Source organism: Emericellopsis cladophorae, assembly GCF_022114955.1.
Source record: "Emericellopsis cladophorae strain MUM 19.33 chromosome Unknown NODE_1_length_1489480_cov_119_871856, whole genome shotgun sequence".
NCBI classification, from domain to species: domain Eukaryota; kingdom Fungi; phylum Ascomycota; class Sordariomycetes; order Hypocreales; family Bionectriaceae; genus Emericellopsis; species Emericellopsis cladophorae.
Window position 1 is genome coordinate 421,729 of NW_026250926.1, and position 13,963 is coordinate 435,691.

Consider the following 13,963-nt stretch of genomic DNA (forward strand, 5'->3'; position numbering starts at 1 on the left):
TATTATGGAGCATTGCTCAATTTCATGCATACTGTACTGCGTAGCGCGTGTGCATATCGCAGACAGGGTCGCTACTGTAGTTTGGATGGACGCGGCAGGGATCGGCCTGCTGCCTGCGTGGCTCGCGCTTGTTTCGCTCCACGCCTGTCGTTACAGACATTCAATCGGCCGCCCGGGTGCGACGCTGGTCTGAAGAAATAGGGGTGCATTGAAAAGCTGGTAGGCAAGATGATGTCTAGTTGTTTTCAATCATCTGCCTAAACGGTGAACAAGATGCTCATGAGACTCGGACAGACATTTGATCAAATGGAGGCCCGGGCTTAGCAAGCTGCGACTCAATGAGGCTAGCGCGAGGGGTCGTCACTGTGCTGACCTGCGTCGCAGCACGCTCAGGAGTACCTAACGGTGTCCGTCGTCTCCCGTCCTGTCCCAAGGCATCATGATCGACGTCATTAGGGTTTGCTGCCATGTGGTTATTCGAACCATAGAGGCAAAGATTGGCGCAAAGCACCGCGACGTGACTGTCGAGCGACTTCCATAGAAACAGCAAAGATCAGCAGCCTCATGCCTATGCACCCAACGAATATACACCGACTTCAACGGCAGGGCCATATCGAATCTGTCTCTCATGCTCGTCCCAATTCGCCATGACCTAGGAGTATGGGTCAATGTGTATTGAAAACGACAAACGCGTCTGATATATATTATGCTTATAAACCGCAAAAGAATACATCATTACTCATCTACTCAGCATGTTGTTCGCGGTTCCTCAACTCCGAGTCGTCGAGGACCATCTTCAGCAGGTGTTAATTGCACCTCAACCCCCCACCCCCGCCCTGGTCGCGACTTTTAGGCAGCCAAATACTTCGCGGTCTGATAGGCCGGGAATAGACGCCACAGCACCCGCTATTGATCACCCATGCAACGCTCACTGGCTGCGTCTAGTCCCGCTTGGCCCCCGTCGATCTCGGACCAGGGTTTCGGGCCTGTGTCTACTGCCGCTACGAGACCCATCCCATTGGCCAGACTGACGCCATTGGCGCCAAGCCAACATGAAGTCGTCAGGCACGTACGCACTGAGTACGTACGTGTGGCATCAAAGCGATTGTTCACGCCCCTTGTCTACCGCTATCCCCATTTGTTCTTCCTGGCTCAACGCTTGTCGCATGCAAAAATCCCGAGCACCAACGAGACCGTGGAGGGCCGTCCCGACTCCCGTGTCCCGCGACCAGAGCAACTCTTGAATATTGTTGCTTTCTGTCTGATAACCGAACAAATTAAGCCATTGCTAATTGAGGGAGCGTCAAAGCATTACTGTGTGCCATGCTAGAAGACCTATTAACATGCGTCTGGTCCGCGGAACTATATGTGCTGCCCGCTGGAATGCACGCGGATGGATTGTTACGGAGGTTCGAACTTGGAAGATGGGTCCCCAAATTTGCCATCATGCAGTAGTATGGAAGACAAAAGGTCCCAAACACGGCACATCTCCTTCTTTACAGATCTCTGTTTACCAAGGTAAATGTGCTAATAAATGTTCTCAGTGGCCACGGGGTGGACCCGTCTAGCTTGCCTATCCCCCTACCGATGCTACAAGAACCGGCTAATTGATTCCAAGCCAGGAGTCTAATTTTATGTCCACTGGGAGATGCCGAGCAACATCGCCATTCCCGGTCACAGCCATTAGTATGGGGTTGAGATTCTGCTTCTTGTGGCAGAAGGAGGTTGTAGGACTAGAACAGGGGCTAGCAGCAAACCGTTGAATATCGTGCAGATGGTCTCAATGTCTGGCTTATGTTCACTGGGCTAGACAAGGTCGATCACGGCTGTCACTGGCGAAACCTTTCAGCCAAACCTTCACCACAGACTTCCCTGTAGGACAAGCTGTGGCCGGCTCCTAACAACCCCAGCGATATCAGCACCCGTGGGCCGTACTACTATGCAGATTGCAGCCGCTGCTTGGCTGCACATGCCCGACACGCCCTGGGATCCTCATCCTCCACCCATGTGCTCGACGGGTATTGACAATCCTTCAACACTATGTGCCGCATGATAACGTTTAGAAAATTAGATTTGGGTGTTGTTTGCGATCAGTCAGTGCTTCTCAATTGGGTGTTGGCACCACGTTGGCGCGTGTATCGGTCAGTGACAGGACAAGGTGGATCATTGCTACGGATAACAACAAATACTGGAAATGCGGGATACCGCGGGGTTGCGTTAGTAGCATTGCTGGACAGTCCGTAGTCTAGGCCCTAAACCGCGCGGAGAACCAGTCTACGTGTAGGTTCGGGGACTATGGTCTAGGACTCCCAAGCACAAAGGGCATCTCCATCGGATCATGTCAGCTTGCGCTTCTTTCATATTCATGTTCAAGGGAAGCATGCCTCCCAGAAAACATGAAATGCCAGGACCCTGATTCGGGAGACCCTCCCTGAGATGAGTGGATCGGGGTGCCCGCCTTGATATCGACGGACGGACGGGTCACTCACTAATACATCAGTCACTACCTATTATTATAGAAAGGCTTCGCGAATATGAATGGGCCAGGCTCCAGCGAGGCGCGACAAGGCGAGGTAAGGCGTGGCAGGGCAAGCGCGGCGGGCAGCCAGCTCAATCCAGATCAGGCCAGCCCATCTCGATGAGATTCAAACACCTGCCAGATACCGCTCCCTCGCCAAGACAACATGAAGACAAGACCTCGAGTCTTCGACGAGATCGAGGACTGGTGGCGCCAGCTCCACGCCAAGCCAAAGTCGGCATATTGCCGGCTGTCGTCATCTCACGCAAACAAGATTAGAACGTCGACATGGGAATGTAACAACACCTCACAACGAAGAGAACTCCACAGGCCCTGAAATCTGTTGTCACTTGTCAGCGCAACATACGGTCTGCCAGAAAAAAAGACCCCTGTCGCCTTTCACCACTGCCGCGCTGTAGAATCGCACGCGTGCCAGCGAAGGGTGAGCGTGACATCTGGGAAGCCCCCCAAACGCCGTGAAGGCACGGACAGTCCATGTCCATGTCGCTGCTTAGACCGCCTGTCGCACTTCAAACACAGCTAAGAGTCCATGTGATACAACGCTAGCATACACCAAAATTACATGGCGAATGGCTATCATTTTGGCCCTCCGCAAAAGCATAGAATGCATGACCGCCTGGAATATTGCACTAGATAGTCTTCCTCCAATACCCTCCCGGCAGAGCAGAAAGACCAGCGAGACCAGCAAGAACCGTGGGTGAGTGGGACAGACTCGGCCAGGAGACGTCCATAACAAGTCATGGCGGCAGAGGCCAAAGAAAGCTGCTAGTAGGCGAGGACGAAGTGTGTGTTGGCTGCCGACCCTGAGCGCGCGCTTCTGCAAGCGATCAACAAGCGTACGATACATGTACGGATCTAGACAAGTAAGGTACGTATCCTTTCCCGCTTACGACCCGCCCAAGTGGCAAGCACTACTACGTACGGTAATTAACTTGAGTGTCTTGGCATGCATTCCTTGGCTGGCCTACAGACAGACGCGAAAACGTGCGAACATTTGGACAATGTGGCCCGGAGTGCACCTCGGCAACAACGCACCTCTCAACGTTTGGTATAATGACGCAGCAAGCCCTCCTCTCCAAGCCACTGATTTTTTCGGGGAATTCCTGCAATGCTTGGGACAGAGACAGAGGAGGGGGACGAAGGTCACGCACTTGCGAGCACGATGTGAGCATTGAGTGACCGAGGGTTCGCGAGAAGCGACTGGAGCACGTTTCTCTCCACAATCTATGCCACTGAGCCGAACCCACTTGTTGCGGACAATGAGGTCCACGCCCCTACAGCTCACACACACCCACCCTCCGTCCAATCCCGCACAGACACGCAGCCACGTCCAGGCTCGCCTTCATTTTCTCTTCTTCTAGAAGAATTGGTGCTAGACAGCACTTAAAAGCACGACTTTGTATAACCGGAGAACAGTGAAATTCGGAAAAACTCTACTGCCTTTGCCAAACCAGCGGAAAAAGCGCACACCTCAGCCTCCAGTCCTCACGTTCCTCACTGTCTAAAACTGGGTACGTATACGTTTGGAACTTTAGGGCACTCCGGGAATCGCCAGTGGGTACGTACGGAGAACGCCTGAGCGAACGACATGGACTGTCACTGGAACAGCCAGACGTCGGGTAGCCCACCCTCTAACCTCTTTCATGCAGCGCACTTCTGCTGCCGCGACAGGGCAGAAGATACGTACCGCCTGTGGTGGAGTTTCGCTGCTCCGTGCCATGTCTTCCATGTCCAGTCTCCTCGACTGCGACCCCCCCTCGACTTTCCCCTGCTATTTTGACCTTGCTTATGCTTGAGCCTTGTCCTGCGTTGCCCCATGGTCAAGCTCACTTGGCACGGGCCCCAGGGCCCCTGGCCCCCCATGGCACGTCTAGCACAGGGGGCCCAGTACCATGTACCGACAGGGGAGGGCCACAAGCCGCCCATCGTGGGCTGCCCCCCGTCATCATGGCCCCGAGTACTATCCATCAAGGCTGCTCGCTGGTTGTAATGAAGAGTTCCACCTCGAACTGGACGTGCTGTATCCATATAAGCCCTCGATACGTCCGATACTTGGCTCAAGCACGAGTTGATCTGTCCAACGACTGACTCTAACCTCACTCGACACCAAGCGATACTGATATATACATCCTGCCTCGTCTCAGCCCAAGAAGTCATCTAGTCTACACTTGCCAGGGCCTCAGTCAGCCCTGCTCGCCTTACTTCGTCTTACCCGACCTCTCCAACGTCTGATCAACATCCGCTACCTTGCAACAACACTGTCCATCTTGTACCACTCTGGTCTGGATCATCGCCCACATCGCCATCCCAAAATTTGAAAGAGTCAACGGCTTTGTCCTAGCTCGACCTTGCACCTGAAGTGTATCAGACACTCTGTGTGCTTAAGCTGCTGCTGTTTCTCGCATTGTACCGTTCCCCATTGGGGCCTCGTACCAGATCCTCTTCCCTAACCTCTTGCGTCTCGCGACAACACCACACAACAATGAGCGCCGTCGCCCTACCCTTCGACTCAGCCATGGGTCTTGGTCCTCGACCTGCACCTTTCACTTGGCCTGGTGAGTGGAATCAGCCGCGATCAGCATACGACCTCGAAGCTTACAGCACCTCCTCAGCTGGTCCCCTCGAGCCCAGCGCATCGCCAGAAGGTGTTATCGCTCAGGAGTTTCCAGCGACATACCACCACGGATCCGAACCCAGCCTCACTCCTCCCAGCGTGACCAGCTCGTTGACATCGAGCCCGCCACGACACCACAGCTTCACCCCACAGCATCGCGAATTCAAGCGCCAACAAGACCGCGCACGGCGAGACTCGCGACTGGCCTCACGGCTCCGCCGCGTGAGCAGCCAAACATCGTACATGGAGTCCCCCAGCATGTCACCCATCCCAGACGTCACCACCTCCATGGAGATGCCCAGCTACTCTGCCTCGACCGCCCCCGTGTCTCTTCTCTCCGAATCCGCGCCCATCGCGCCACAACCCTACATGCCTTCATACAGCCCACCACTGCAAGACCCCAGCCAGGCGCAAATGTTCCCTACATCATACGCACACTCGTTACCGCAGAGCTACGGCATGCCCATTGAATACTCAGCCAGCCCGTACCCACCATCGGGAGGCTACAGGTACGTTTTGAGCCCCGCAAGGCCACTGGGCCGACAATCTGCATGTAACGGTAAGCTGACATGACATCCGCAGTAGCCGTTCCTCATCACTGTCCATCGGACAAGAGAGTGGCATGGTGTATCAGGTCCCGGCAGCCATGACTTCTGGCGGCGCTGCGAGCCACACGTCCACGGCCACCTCGCCAGAGGGTAGCCACGTCCGGGTCGTGCAGAGCAGGCCCAAGCCCAAATGCTGGGACCATGGCTGCAACGGGCGCCAATTTTCCACATTCAGCAACCTGTTGCGACACCAGCGTGAAAAGTCGGGGCAAGCCAACAAGGCATCGTGTCCCAACTGCGGTGCCGAGTTCACTCGGACGACGGCACGTAATGGGCACATGCTGCATGACAAGTGCAAGCAGAGGAGAAACTCGTGAAGAACGCGGCCTGACCGGCTCGATGCGAGACGCACCGTCGTCTATTCTCGGATGTTGGTGGCACCATGTTCTCAGTCATCCATCGATCATTTGGGGGCCAAGAATAAAGCAACCAAACACCCATACCAGCATCCAGGTTCCACGGTCTCCCGCGTTGGCCTCGGTTTCACAGCCGTCGCCTTGCGATGCTGCTAGGGCTGAGCTCATAGGCCTCCCCCTCCACACCCATCTCTGCATCGGATGCAACGAGTCGGGACTCGGGGAATCAGCCCAACGGAACCTATTTTTTATATTTATTCGAGCAGTGACTACTGTGGCCCAAGTCCCCGCCCTTTGAGGCAGCGCGCTTCTTCTTGTTCTTCTTCAAAGGGCCCTCTTGGAATCTTTCTTCTTTCAGGACGGTGGTGTATTTGATCGACCTTTCTGCAACAGGGAAGCGGTCAGATGTTACCTGCCTGACTTTGTCTCACTTAAACAAGAGAGAGACCGGCGTTTTCAGTGGCATGGGTTTTGGACGGAAATGGGATGGCGCTTGCGATCCCCTGCCTAGTGGAGGGGGCGCTATTTGGAATTGGAGAAGCATGCTTGCATTGTGGATTACGAGGTCCTCGCAATGTGACCACGACGGCGACGCAAGGCAATCCAGACTCTGTATGAGTAGGATATGATGGGATGGGACATGACATGGAACCACTGGCGTTCTATATCGGGCTTGCCTTTATTTTTCTTCCGTTTACCAACGCATACATGTTTGTTCAACGCAACTTCACGTACAGCAGCACTTAGATAAGTAGATAGTCAAATACCCAGTCTTCAGAACACATCATGGACGCAATAACAAGAAAACAAGCGCACAAGGTGTACTGCTCCCTGGTAAGTATCTATCTTATGTGGTGACGCCATGTGATGCCATTCTTAGACTTGTCCATGCATGGTGAGAATGCAGCTCTCGTTAAGTCGACTGATGGATGGGTTTGAAGTGATTGACTGGTCTCATCAAGCGAGAGTGACGTCAATAGCACTGAAGTGTCTGCCGCGCTTATTGGCCAGTGGCGTACTGCGTACAGAGACCGCCGCACTTGCTTATTCGTACGTTTTCAACACGCACGAGCACGTAAAGATGAATACCCAGGGTGCCCATATTCTTCAGAAGCAGAGATGCATCATTGCACAGCTGACAGGACTGGCCACACATTTGCTCTTTTGCACACAACTCTACTTCGGGAATATACTAGCGAGACGACATAAGTTGCGGGTACTGTTGGCCGCCGTATGCGTATGGCACCCTCTTTCCCCCACTCATCGCGGCAATTCGGTAAGGCTTCAGCGCGCACACGCACCGGGGTCGTCAGCTGTCAATCCTTTCGCCTGGCAGCGTGCGTCAATGTGTTGGTTGTTGTCAGTGCTAGGCCAGATCTATGCCTCAGCTACCTTTAACCAACCGGCCCCCAAAAGCATTTATTCACCTGTGTTTTTTCAAAGGACTCATTCAGTCCCAATGTCACAGTGAAGCCAAGCGGCCGCCGCATGTGGAGACAAGAGGGGACATGACTTGGGAGCACGAGAGACTGGACAGGGCACGTGCTAATTATTAATTAAGCGCACGCTTCAGACAAAGGTGCCCTCCCGCACGGCTAACTTCGACACCAGTTCAGTATGCCTTTTCCCCGAGGTGCATCGCATTCAGAGGCCTTGCGCGCTAGCCCCTCAGACAGGTGAAGGTTTGCCTGTCTGTCGCGGCACCGGCTGCGCTAGCGCTGATGGATGAATTCTGAAAGGTCTCAGCATGTACGGATAGACAGGATGTCTTCAACGTCAGGTAGTAATGGAATTACTTTGCAAAGGTCGCAACCGAGATGGGGAAGTTCTTCCCAATCCAACCATCCAGATATCGTACCGCACTTGACAGGTCCAGGGAGGGGTGTGTGTGAGCGGACAAGTCCCGAACAAGCCAATCCGCGCTTGAGGGTACCCGTGGCGTGTTCCACTATTAAAGCTTCAAGTTCAATTGGGTTCGCTCAGATGGGGGCTAAGTCGTGCGTGAATCAGGCTAGAGGCGGTAGAGGCTGACAAGGACCAGGATAGATTGACTGCCCCGAAACCCCTGTCTGTCGCTGGCGCGGGATGTCCTGATGGTCTGTGCGCAATCTGTCGCTCGCTGCTCGTCTAGCGAGATCCGGGCCTCGCCTTGCCTGCTGGGCGAGTGGAGGAGGTGGTGGTAGAGTGTGCAGACGTCCGGCAGCACCCTGGGACGGGGAGCCTGCCATGCTTCTCGCCTGCGAGACAAGATGAGGCACAACAAGTCATGAGCCGTACTTTTATTAGACGTCAGCCACCTGTGTTTATTTAGGTCACCCGCCCTTCGTAATCTAGTCGAAAACGGGAAAGTAGCAAATCCGTACCATTTCCATCACTGCAACGTGCATAGCAGTCTTGCTGCCTCTTGGGACATTGCCATCGCACCTTGCATGTACGTAGCTAGGAAATGAGAAAGTGGCAACTGTCGTCTCGAGATCCGTCGCTTACAGGATGTCTCCAGTGTCTTTGCTGGGTCTCATCTTGACCCAGTCTCATGCCTTCACTCCATTCCACACGGCTGCGGCTTGCGCCCCGGAAACATGAGTTGTAGCCGCTCTGCTGCAGGCTAGCCTTGTGGTCTAACGCTGGCTGGACTGTGGCTGGACCCGCCAAACCCCTCCGTCACTGACCGGATCGTCACTTAAGGAGTAAACCCTAAAAATGGTGGTGATCGCCGAGCAGTGACCGCCTCTTTGGAAATTCGTCGCCAGAATGCCCGAGTACCGTGTATCTCCGGGGTGTTTAGTGTCGTGGTTGTGTTAACAGGCATCGTTCCAGATCTGCAGTCGTGCTCTTGGCAGTAGGCAGTTGGGGGCGAGGCAATCAGTTCATTGCAAATTGACGGTCAGGTCATTTTTGTCACCTTACCTCAAGTAGCAGTTCAGCCGGGTTGGCGCCGCCCCCAAGGCAACCGCCAAGTACTGTAATATCTTCCACCAGTTGTTCTTCACTGCTTCTACGGAGCAATCACTACGGAGCAATCACCTCTTGCGGTTTGAACCCCTACGTCTCAATTGCCGAGCCCTCACAAGTCGGCTCTTTGCTATTATCAAATTTTCTTCTCCCAGTGCAAAACGAAGGATTCGGCACTGATCGAATCGTCCTCACCTACATAGATATGCGTATTCGAGCTGATGATAATTCCTACTCTGGATTCTGCATAAGCAGGGCTTCATTGCAAATAACTTCATCTTGCCTTCGTGGCTCCCTGGCAGTGTTGCATTCGACCTGCATCTGACCGGCCTACGTAACCCACCAGCCACGCTACTACGAAGCAGTGCGTCTGCTAATATCCACTTGACGTGGGAACTTGAAGAGCACACTGCGACGCTGCCACGATGGGTGTGTGCCATTCGCTCGGTCGCCAAGCTGGATGATCTCCTGGACAGTGGACTGCTCCCAAGTGCGACGCTGCTTAGAGTACCCGTGGGCCACAGATTTGATAGCCGGGGCCGGACCAGGGCTCGCCCTCGCGGTTCCGAGTCCGACAGGTTCCCCACGATAGCGAGTCAGTCTTCAAAGTTCGGCGGCTCGGCCCCGGGGTTGTGAGCTGAAGTGCGAGCCTCATTGGCCCTTCACAATTCTCTCATTGCAACGTAAGGCGCGACGGGTGACTGGCAGCTCGCATTGCTTTCCGACCTGCCGGATGTTGGTGCTCACATCGCCAGGAAAGATATCACTGCCGGTATTAGTTAAACGATTGCAGTTGGTTCTTTCTTTGCTCGCTTCAGAACTCAACCGTCATGTGCCGGGCCAGATAACAAGCGCCAGCAGACAGGCTCTCACCGACATGGTTGGTACTTCTGGTCCATACGACAGCCATTTGACTCGGCCGAGGGCGAACAGCTTCGAGAGACGCATATTCTCCTGTTGGCCACCGTGCGAAGTACGCCCAACAGCTTGCACGCGACAAAGTGCCATCACTATTATCCGTTAGCGTCCTCTCGAGTTGTTTGTGACACCAGTGACGAGCGGTACGGACGTGCCAGGCACTCAGATGTTGGTCGCCACAAATAATGCCATCAAATGGCTGCACGTTGTCCAGAAAGGCGAAGCATGCGACTTTAAAATGACCTATAACAGATGCGCCATTTATAATTCAATGGAAAGGGAACTACGTAGGGATAATTCTCCCAGTTTCTAGGCTTTGGGAGGTTTCGGGTGCTGCACTGCTGACTGTTGAGCCTGGGCCCTGCCGCTTCAGCGGCCAGATACGCAACCTACATGTGCGTCGCAGGCCCCACGCCTCAGCGTCGACATGGCTAGGGTCAGCGGACGAAATGACAAATTGCCGCCTTCACGCGGCTGTACAGTATCGGCAGCAGAAGAGACTGGAGTGGCAGCTCGACACTCTTGCTGCTGCCCTTGCTGCTGGAGATGACGCGGTGTGCTTGCCTACATGTAGCTGTCTTAGCCTGCAGTGCCCAAAGTACTACTAGAGGCTGCTGCGCCGCAGATAAGCGCCCCAAGCGCCCTCGCTTGTTGGTTCTTGGTAGGCCCCGTCGCTTATTACTAAGAAGTCTGGCCCCTTGCTTGCCGCGGGTCCGGTCCACAACAACAATGGCGGGCAACCGCGCTCGACCCTAGTGAACAACAATCAAGGATTCAAGACCACAACGCCAAACCACCCCCTCTCGAAAGCAGCCGTCAAAGCCGCCTGGCGTCGCAGTGCTAAACGCATTTTGACCAGGCGCAGAGACCTTGCCAGCAGCATGCGCCATCCGCGGCTGCAGCGGCAATTCATCCCGGAATAGGTCACCATGGCCGTGTCCAAGTTCCGCGCGCGAAAGCACAAGGTGCTGCACTCAGTGTTCGACGCTGAGATCTCGCAACCCACGCCCTTGCTCCCGTCGACTGAGCCAGGCGAGCCCTTTGGTGGACCACCACCACCCCCCTCTGCGCTTGCCACTGATGCTGCCGCCCCCAGGCTTCATGAGGGGCTCATGAGCGACCAGGTGCAATGGGACCGCGCATGGCATGTAGTCACGTCTCGCATACAGCTGCCCTCATCGGTGGCCATTGAAGACTCCTTCGGGACACTCGCGCCCGAGTCGCAGGAACACGATGACGTCTTCAACTCAGCTGTTGCTCTGCTCGTCGACCCCCGCTCGACCGTGCCTCTCGCGCCTCATACGGAGGACATACTCTCCTGGCATACTCATCAAGTCCGACAACACTTTGTCAACCATGTCCTGCCCCTGCTCTCGGCATGCTCCAGCCAGGGAAGTCATGACCAGGCGCTGCTGGCGAGCATTCGCACCCTCGAGGCGGCTCATCGCCAGTACCTCTACGGACTGTCGCTGATCGTGCGTGGCTACGCCAGCGAATCATGTGCTCACCATGCAATGCTGCGCTTTAGACGGGATCTCCATGCCATCATAGGTAGCTCTTGGACTTCAGGCCTCCAGAATGCCCTGCGCCAGGTCCTGAGTAGGCTCATAGTCAGCATTGTGTGTGTCGACGGTGCGGGCCCAGGTTCGTCCACAGACTTAGATCAAAATGAGCGGACAGCTAGGCCCAGGAATGAGCTCTTGGGGCTTGTAGGCTCACTTCAGAATGTGGGCCTGGCGGGGGAGAAGTTCCAAGCTCTGCTGGCCGAGATCATGGATTCTTGTATGCAGAGTCACATCTACAAGACTTATCACGGTGTATGGTCTGAGCCCCGAGGAGAAGTTCTGACCGCCGTGCCGGCCGCTGCGATGCTCACCGGGTGTATGGCTGACTTGCGCGAATGGATCGAAAATAGATACGGCCAACTTGCTGTACTCGTCTTCAACAGACTCGGACTCCAGGTCGCGTATGGCGATGTCGAGTGCTGGAAGGAGATTGGAATCGGACGTCTAGTCTCGCTCCGCATACAGGAGCTCTTTGACATTGTCCTGCGCTGGCCTCACAGCAAAGGAGGTGCCAATGACTTGCGCGCGGCGGTGACGACACCCGAGCGCCGTCTGCAACTGACAGACGTTTTCTCTGCGACTCTACAAAAGAGACTGCTGAACCCGGGCCGCTCGACGCTGTCGATCTTACAGACGTACATTTCTATGATCCGGACATTCCATGCACTAGATCCCTCCAAGGTGCTTCTCGATCGGGTGGTCCAGGCCTTGCAGCTCTATCTGTGCCAGCGAGACGACGCGATCCGCATTGTCGTTACGGGTCTTCTTTCTAATCCCAAGGATCTCAGCGAGGAGGAGAGCGAGAAGAGACTGGTGGAACTGGCTACTATTCTGAATGACCCAGCCCAGCAACAGCGCCGCCAGATCGAGGGCGACGATGCTGACTGGAACGACATGTCCTGGATACCCGATCCCGTGGACGCAGGAGTCAACTACAAGCGACCCAAGAACGAAGACGTCATCGGCACACTGATCAGTGCCCTGGGGTCTCAGGAAATCTTCATCAAGGAGTTCCAGGCCATTATTGCCGAACGCCTCCTGTCGAACCAGACGAGTTATCAACAGGAGCTCAGAGTGCTGGGCCTGCTCAAAAGGAGGTTCGGCGAGCCTGCACTGCAAAATTGCGATGTCATGATGAAGGACGTCCAAGACTCGCGTCGCTTGGATGCGATTCTCGCTCAGCGCCTTGAGCCAACCTTGGATGCAGATGGTCATTCGCTTGGCTTCCACTCCAAGATCCTATCCAGGCTGTTCTGGCCCAGTATGCCAAAGGAATCATTTGCCGTGCCAAAGCCTGTCGCAGCGCTGCAGGAGCAGTATGCGGCTGGTTTTGAACGAGTCAAGAACGCTCGGAAGCTCAACTGGCTCGATCATCTGGGCCTGGCTACTGTACATCTCGAGCTGGAGGACCGCACCATCGACATGGAATGCAGAACATTCGAGGCAGCCGTCATCTTTGCCTTTGACCAAGGGAGCGAGCCGGCTCCGGTACAGAAAACATTCGATGAGATATGGCTGCAACTCACCATTGACGAAGATCTGCTCGACGCTGCTCTCACGTTTTGGCAGGCACAAAAGGTTCTCAAGGACATTGGCGATAGAACCTACATTGTCATGGAACGCCTCGATGACGAGAGCCCAGGCGATGATCCCGACACGACTTTCGATGGCAGTCGGCAGCCTACTTCGGCGCACAAGGCTAAGGGTGTCAGTGCGCAGGAACAGCAGCGCCAGGCGGTCTACTGGCAATTTGTCGTTGGCATGCTGACCAACGGCGGGCCCAAGCCGTTGGCCGGTATTCTCACCATGATGAAGATGCTGATTCCGGGTGGATGCACGTGGTCAAGCGAGGAGTTGCAGCAGTTTATGAACGAAAAGGTTTCTGAGGGCAATATTGAGCTCGTGGGCGGAAAGTACCGCATCCCTAAGAAGTGAGCGGTTAGTAGAGACAGCATGAACGACCCATGAAGTGATTAGATACCCATGGAGGCTACCCAGGGAAGGGTTTATTATTAATGGACTATCATTGCAGAGCAGCGCCGAGAGCTCTGAATGCATGTTGCTTTCAGTCCTCAGGCTACCGGCAAAGATCATGCACAGTCAGTTCCCGGATACATCGCCGCGGTGATGGTTCAATGAATCCAATAAGTAGTTAGTTCATCATTGCGAAATGTGGTCGCTACCGTCTACGACGTTAGTGGTTCTTTGATTGTGCCGCAAGCAGCAGCCCAAAGCGGAAGGCGGTAGCAGAAGCAATGGCAAGTCTTTCCCTGCAACGCCCGCGCTCACCATTCTCAAAGCAACGAAACTGCTTTTTTTGGTTCATCGCCGTGTGCGGTCACCACTGCAACACGAAATGCCAAGGCACTCGGAGGACGTAGTGCTCTAGCTTCTTCTTAGCAGACAATGCG

The 13,963-nt window shown here is 54.8% G+C and overlaps 2 protein-coding genes across 2 annotated transcripts; both read left to right on the top strand.

Moving 5' to 3' along the window:
* Positions 1–5,021: 5,021 nt before the first annotated feature.
* Positions 5,022–6,078, top strand: J7T54_006018 (uncharacterized protein; the record flags this gene model as incomplete). Its single annotated transcript, XM_051502881.1, has 3 exons — positions 5,022–5,094; positions 5,152–5,662; positions 5,736–6,078. The coding sequence occupies 3 exons, from the start codon at positions 5,022–5,024 to the stop codon at positions 6,076–6,078; spliced, it is 927 nt and encodes a 308-aa protein (XP_051366540.1).
* Positions 6,079–10,916: 4,838 nt separating this feature from the next.
* On the top strand, positions 10,917–13,487 carry J7T54_006019 (Anaphase-promoting complex subunit-like protein; the record flags this gene model as incomplete). The annotated part of the gene is made up of 2 exons (XM_051502892.1): positions 10,917–11,631; positions 11,701–13,487. The coding sequence occupies 2 exons, from the start codon at positions 10,917–10,919 to the stop codon at positions 13,485–13,487; spliced, it is 2,502 nt and encodes an 833-aa protein (XP_051366541.1).
* Positions 13,488–13,963: the final 476 nt, after the last annotated feature.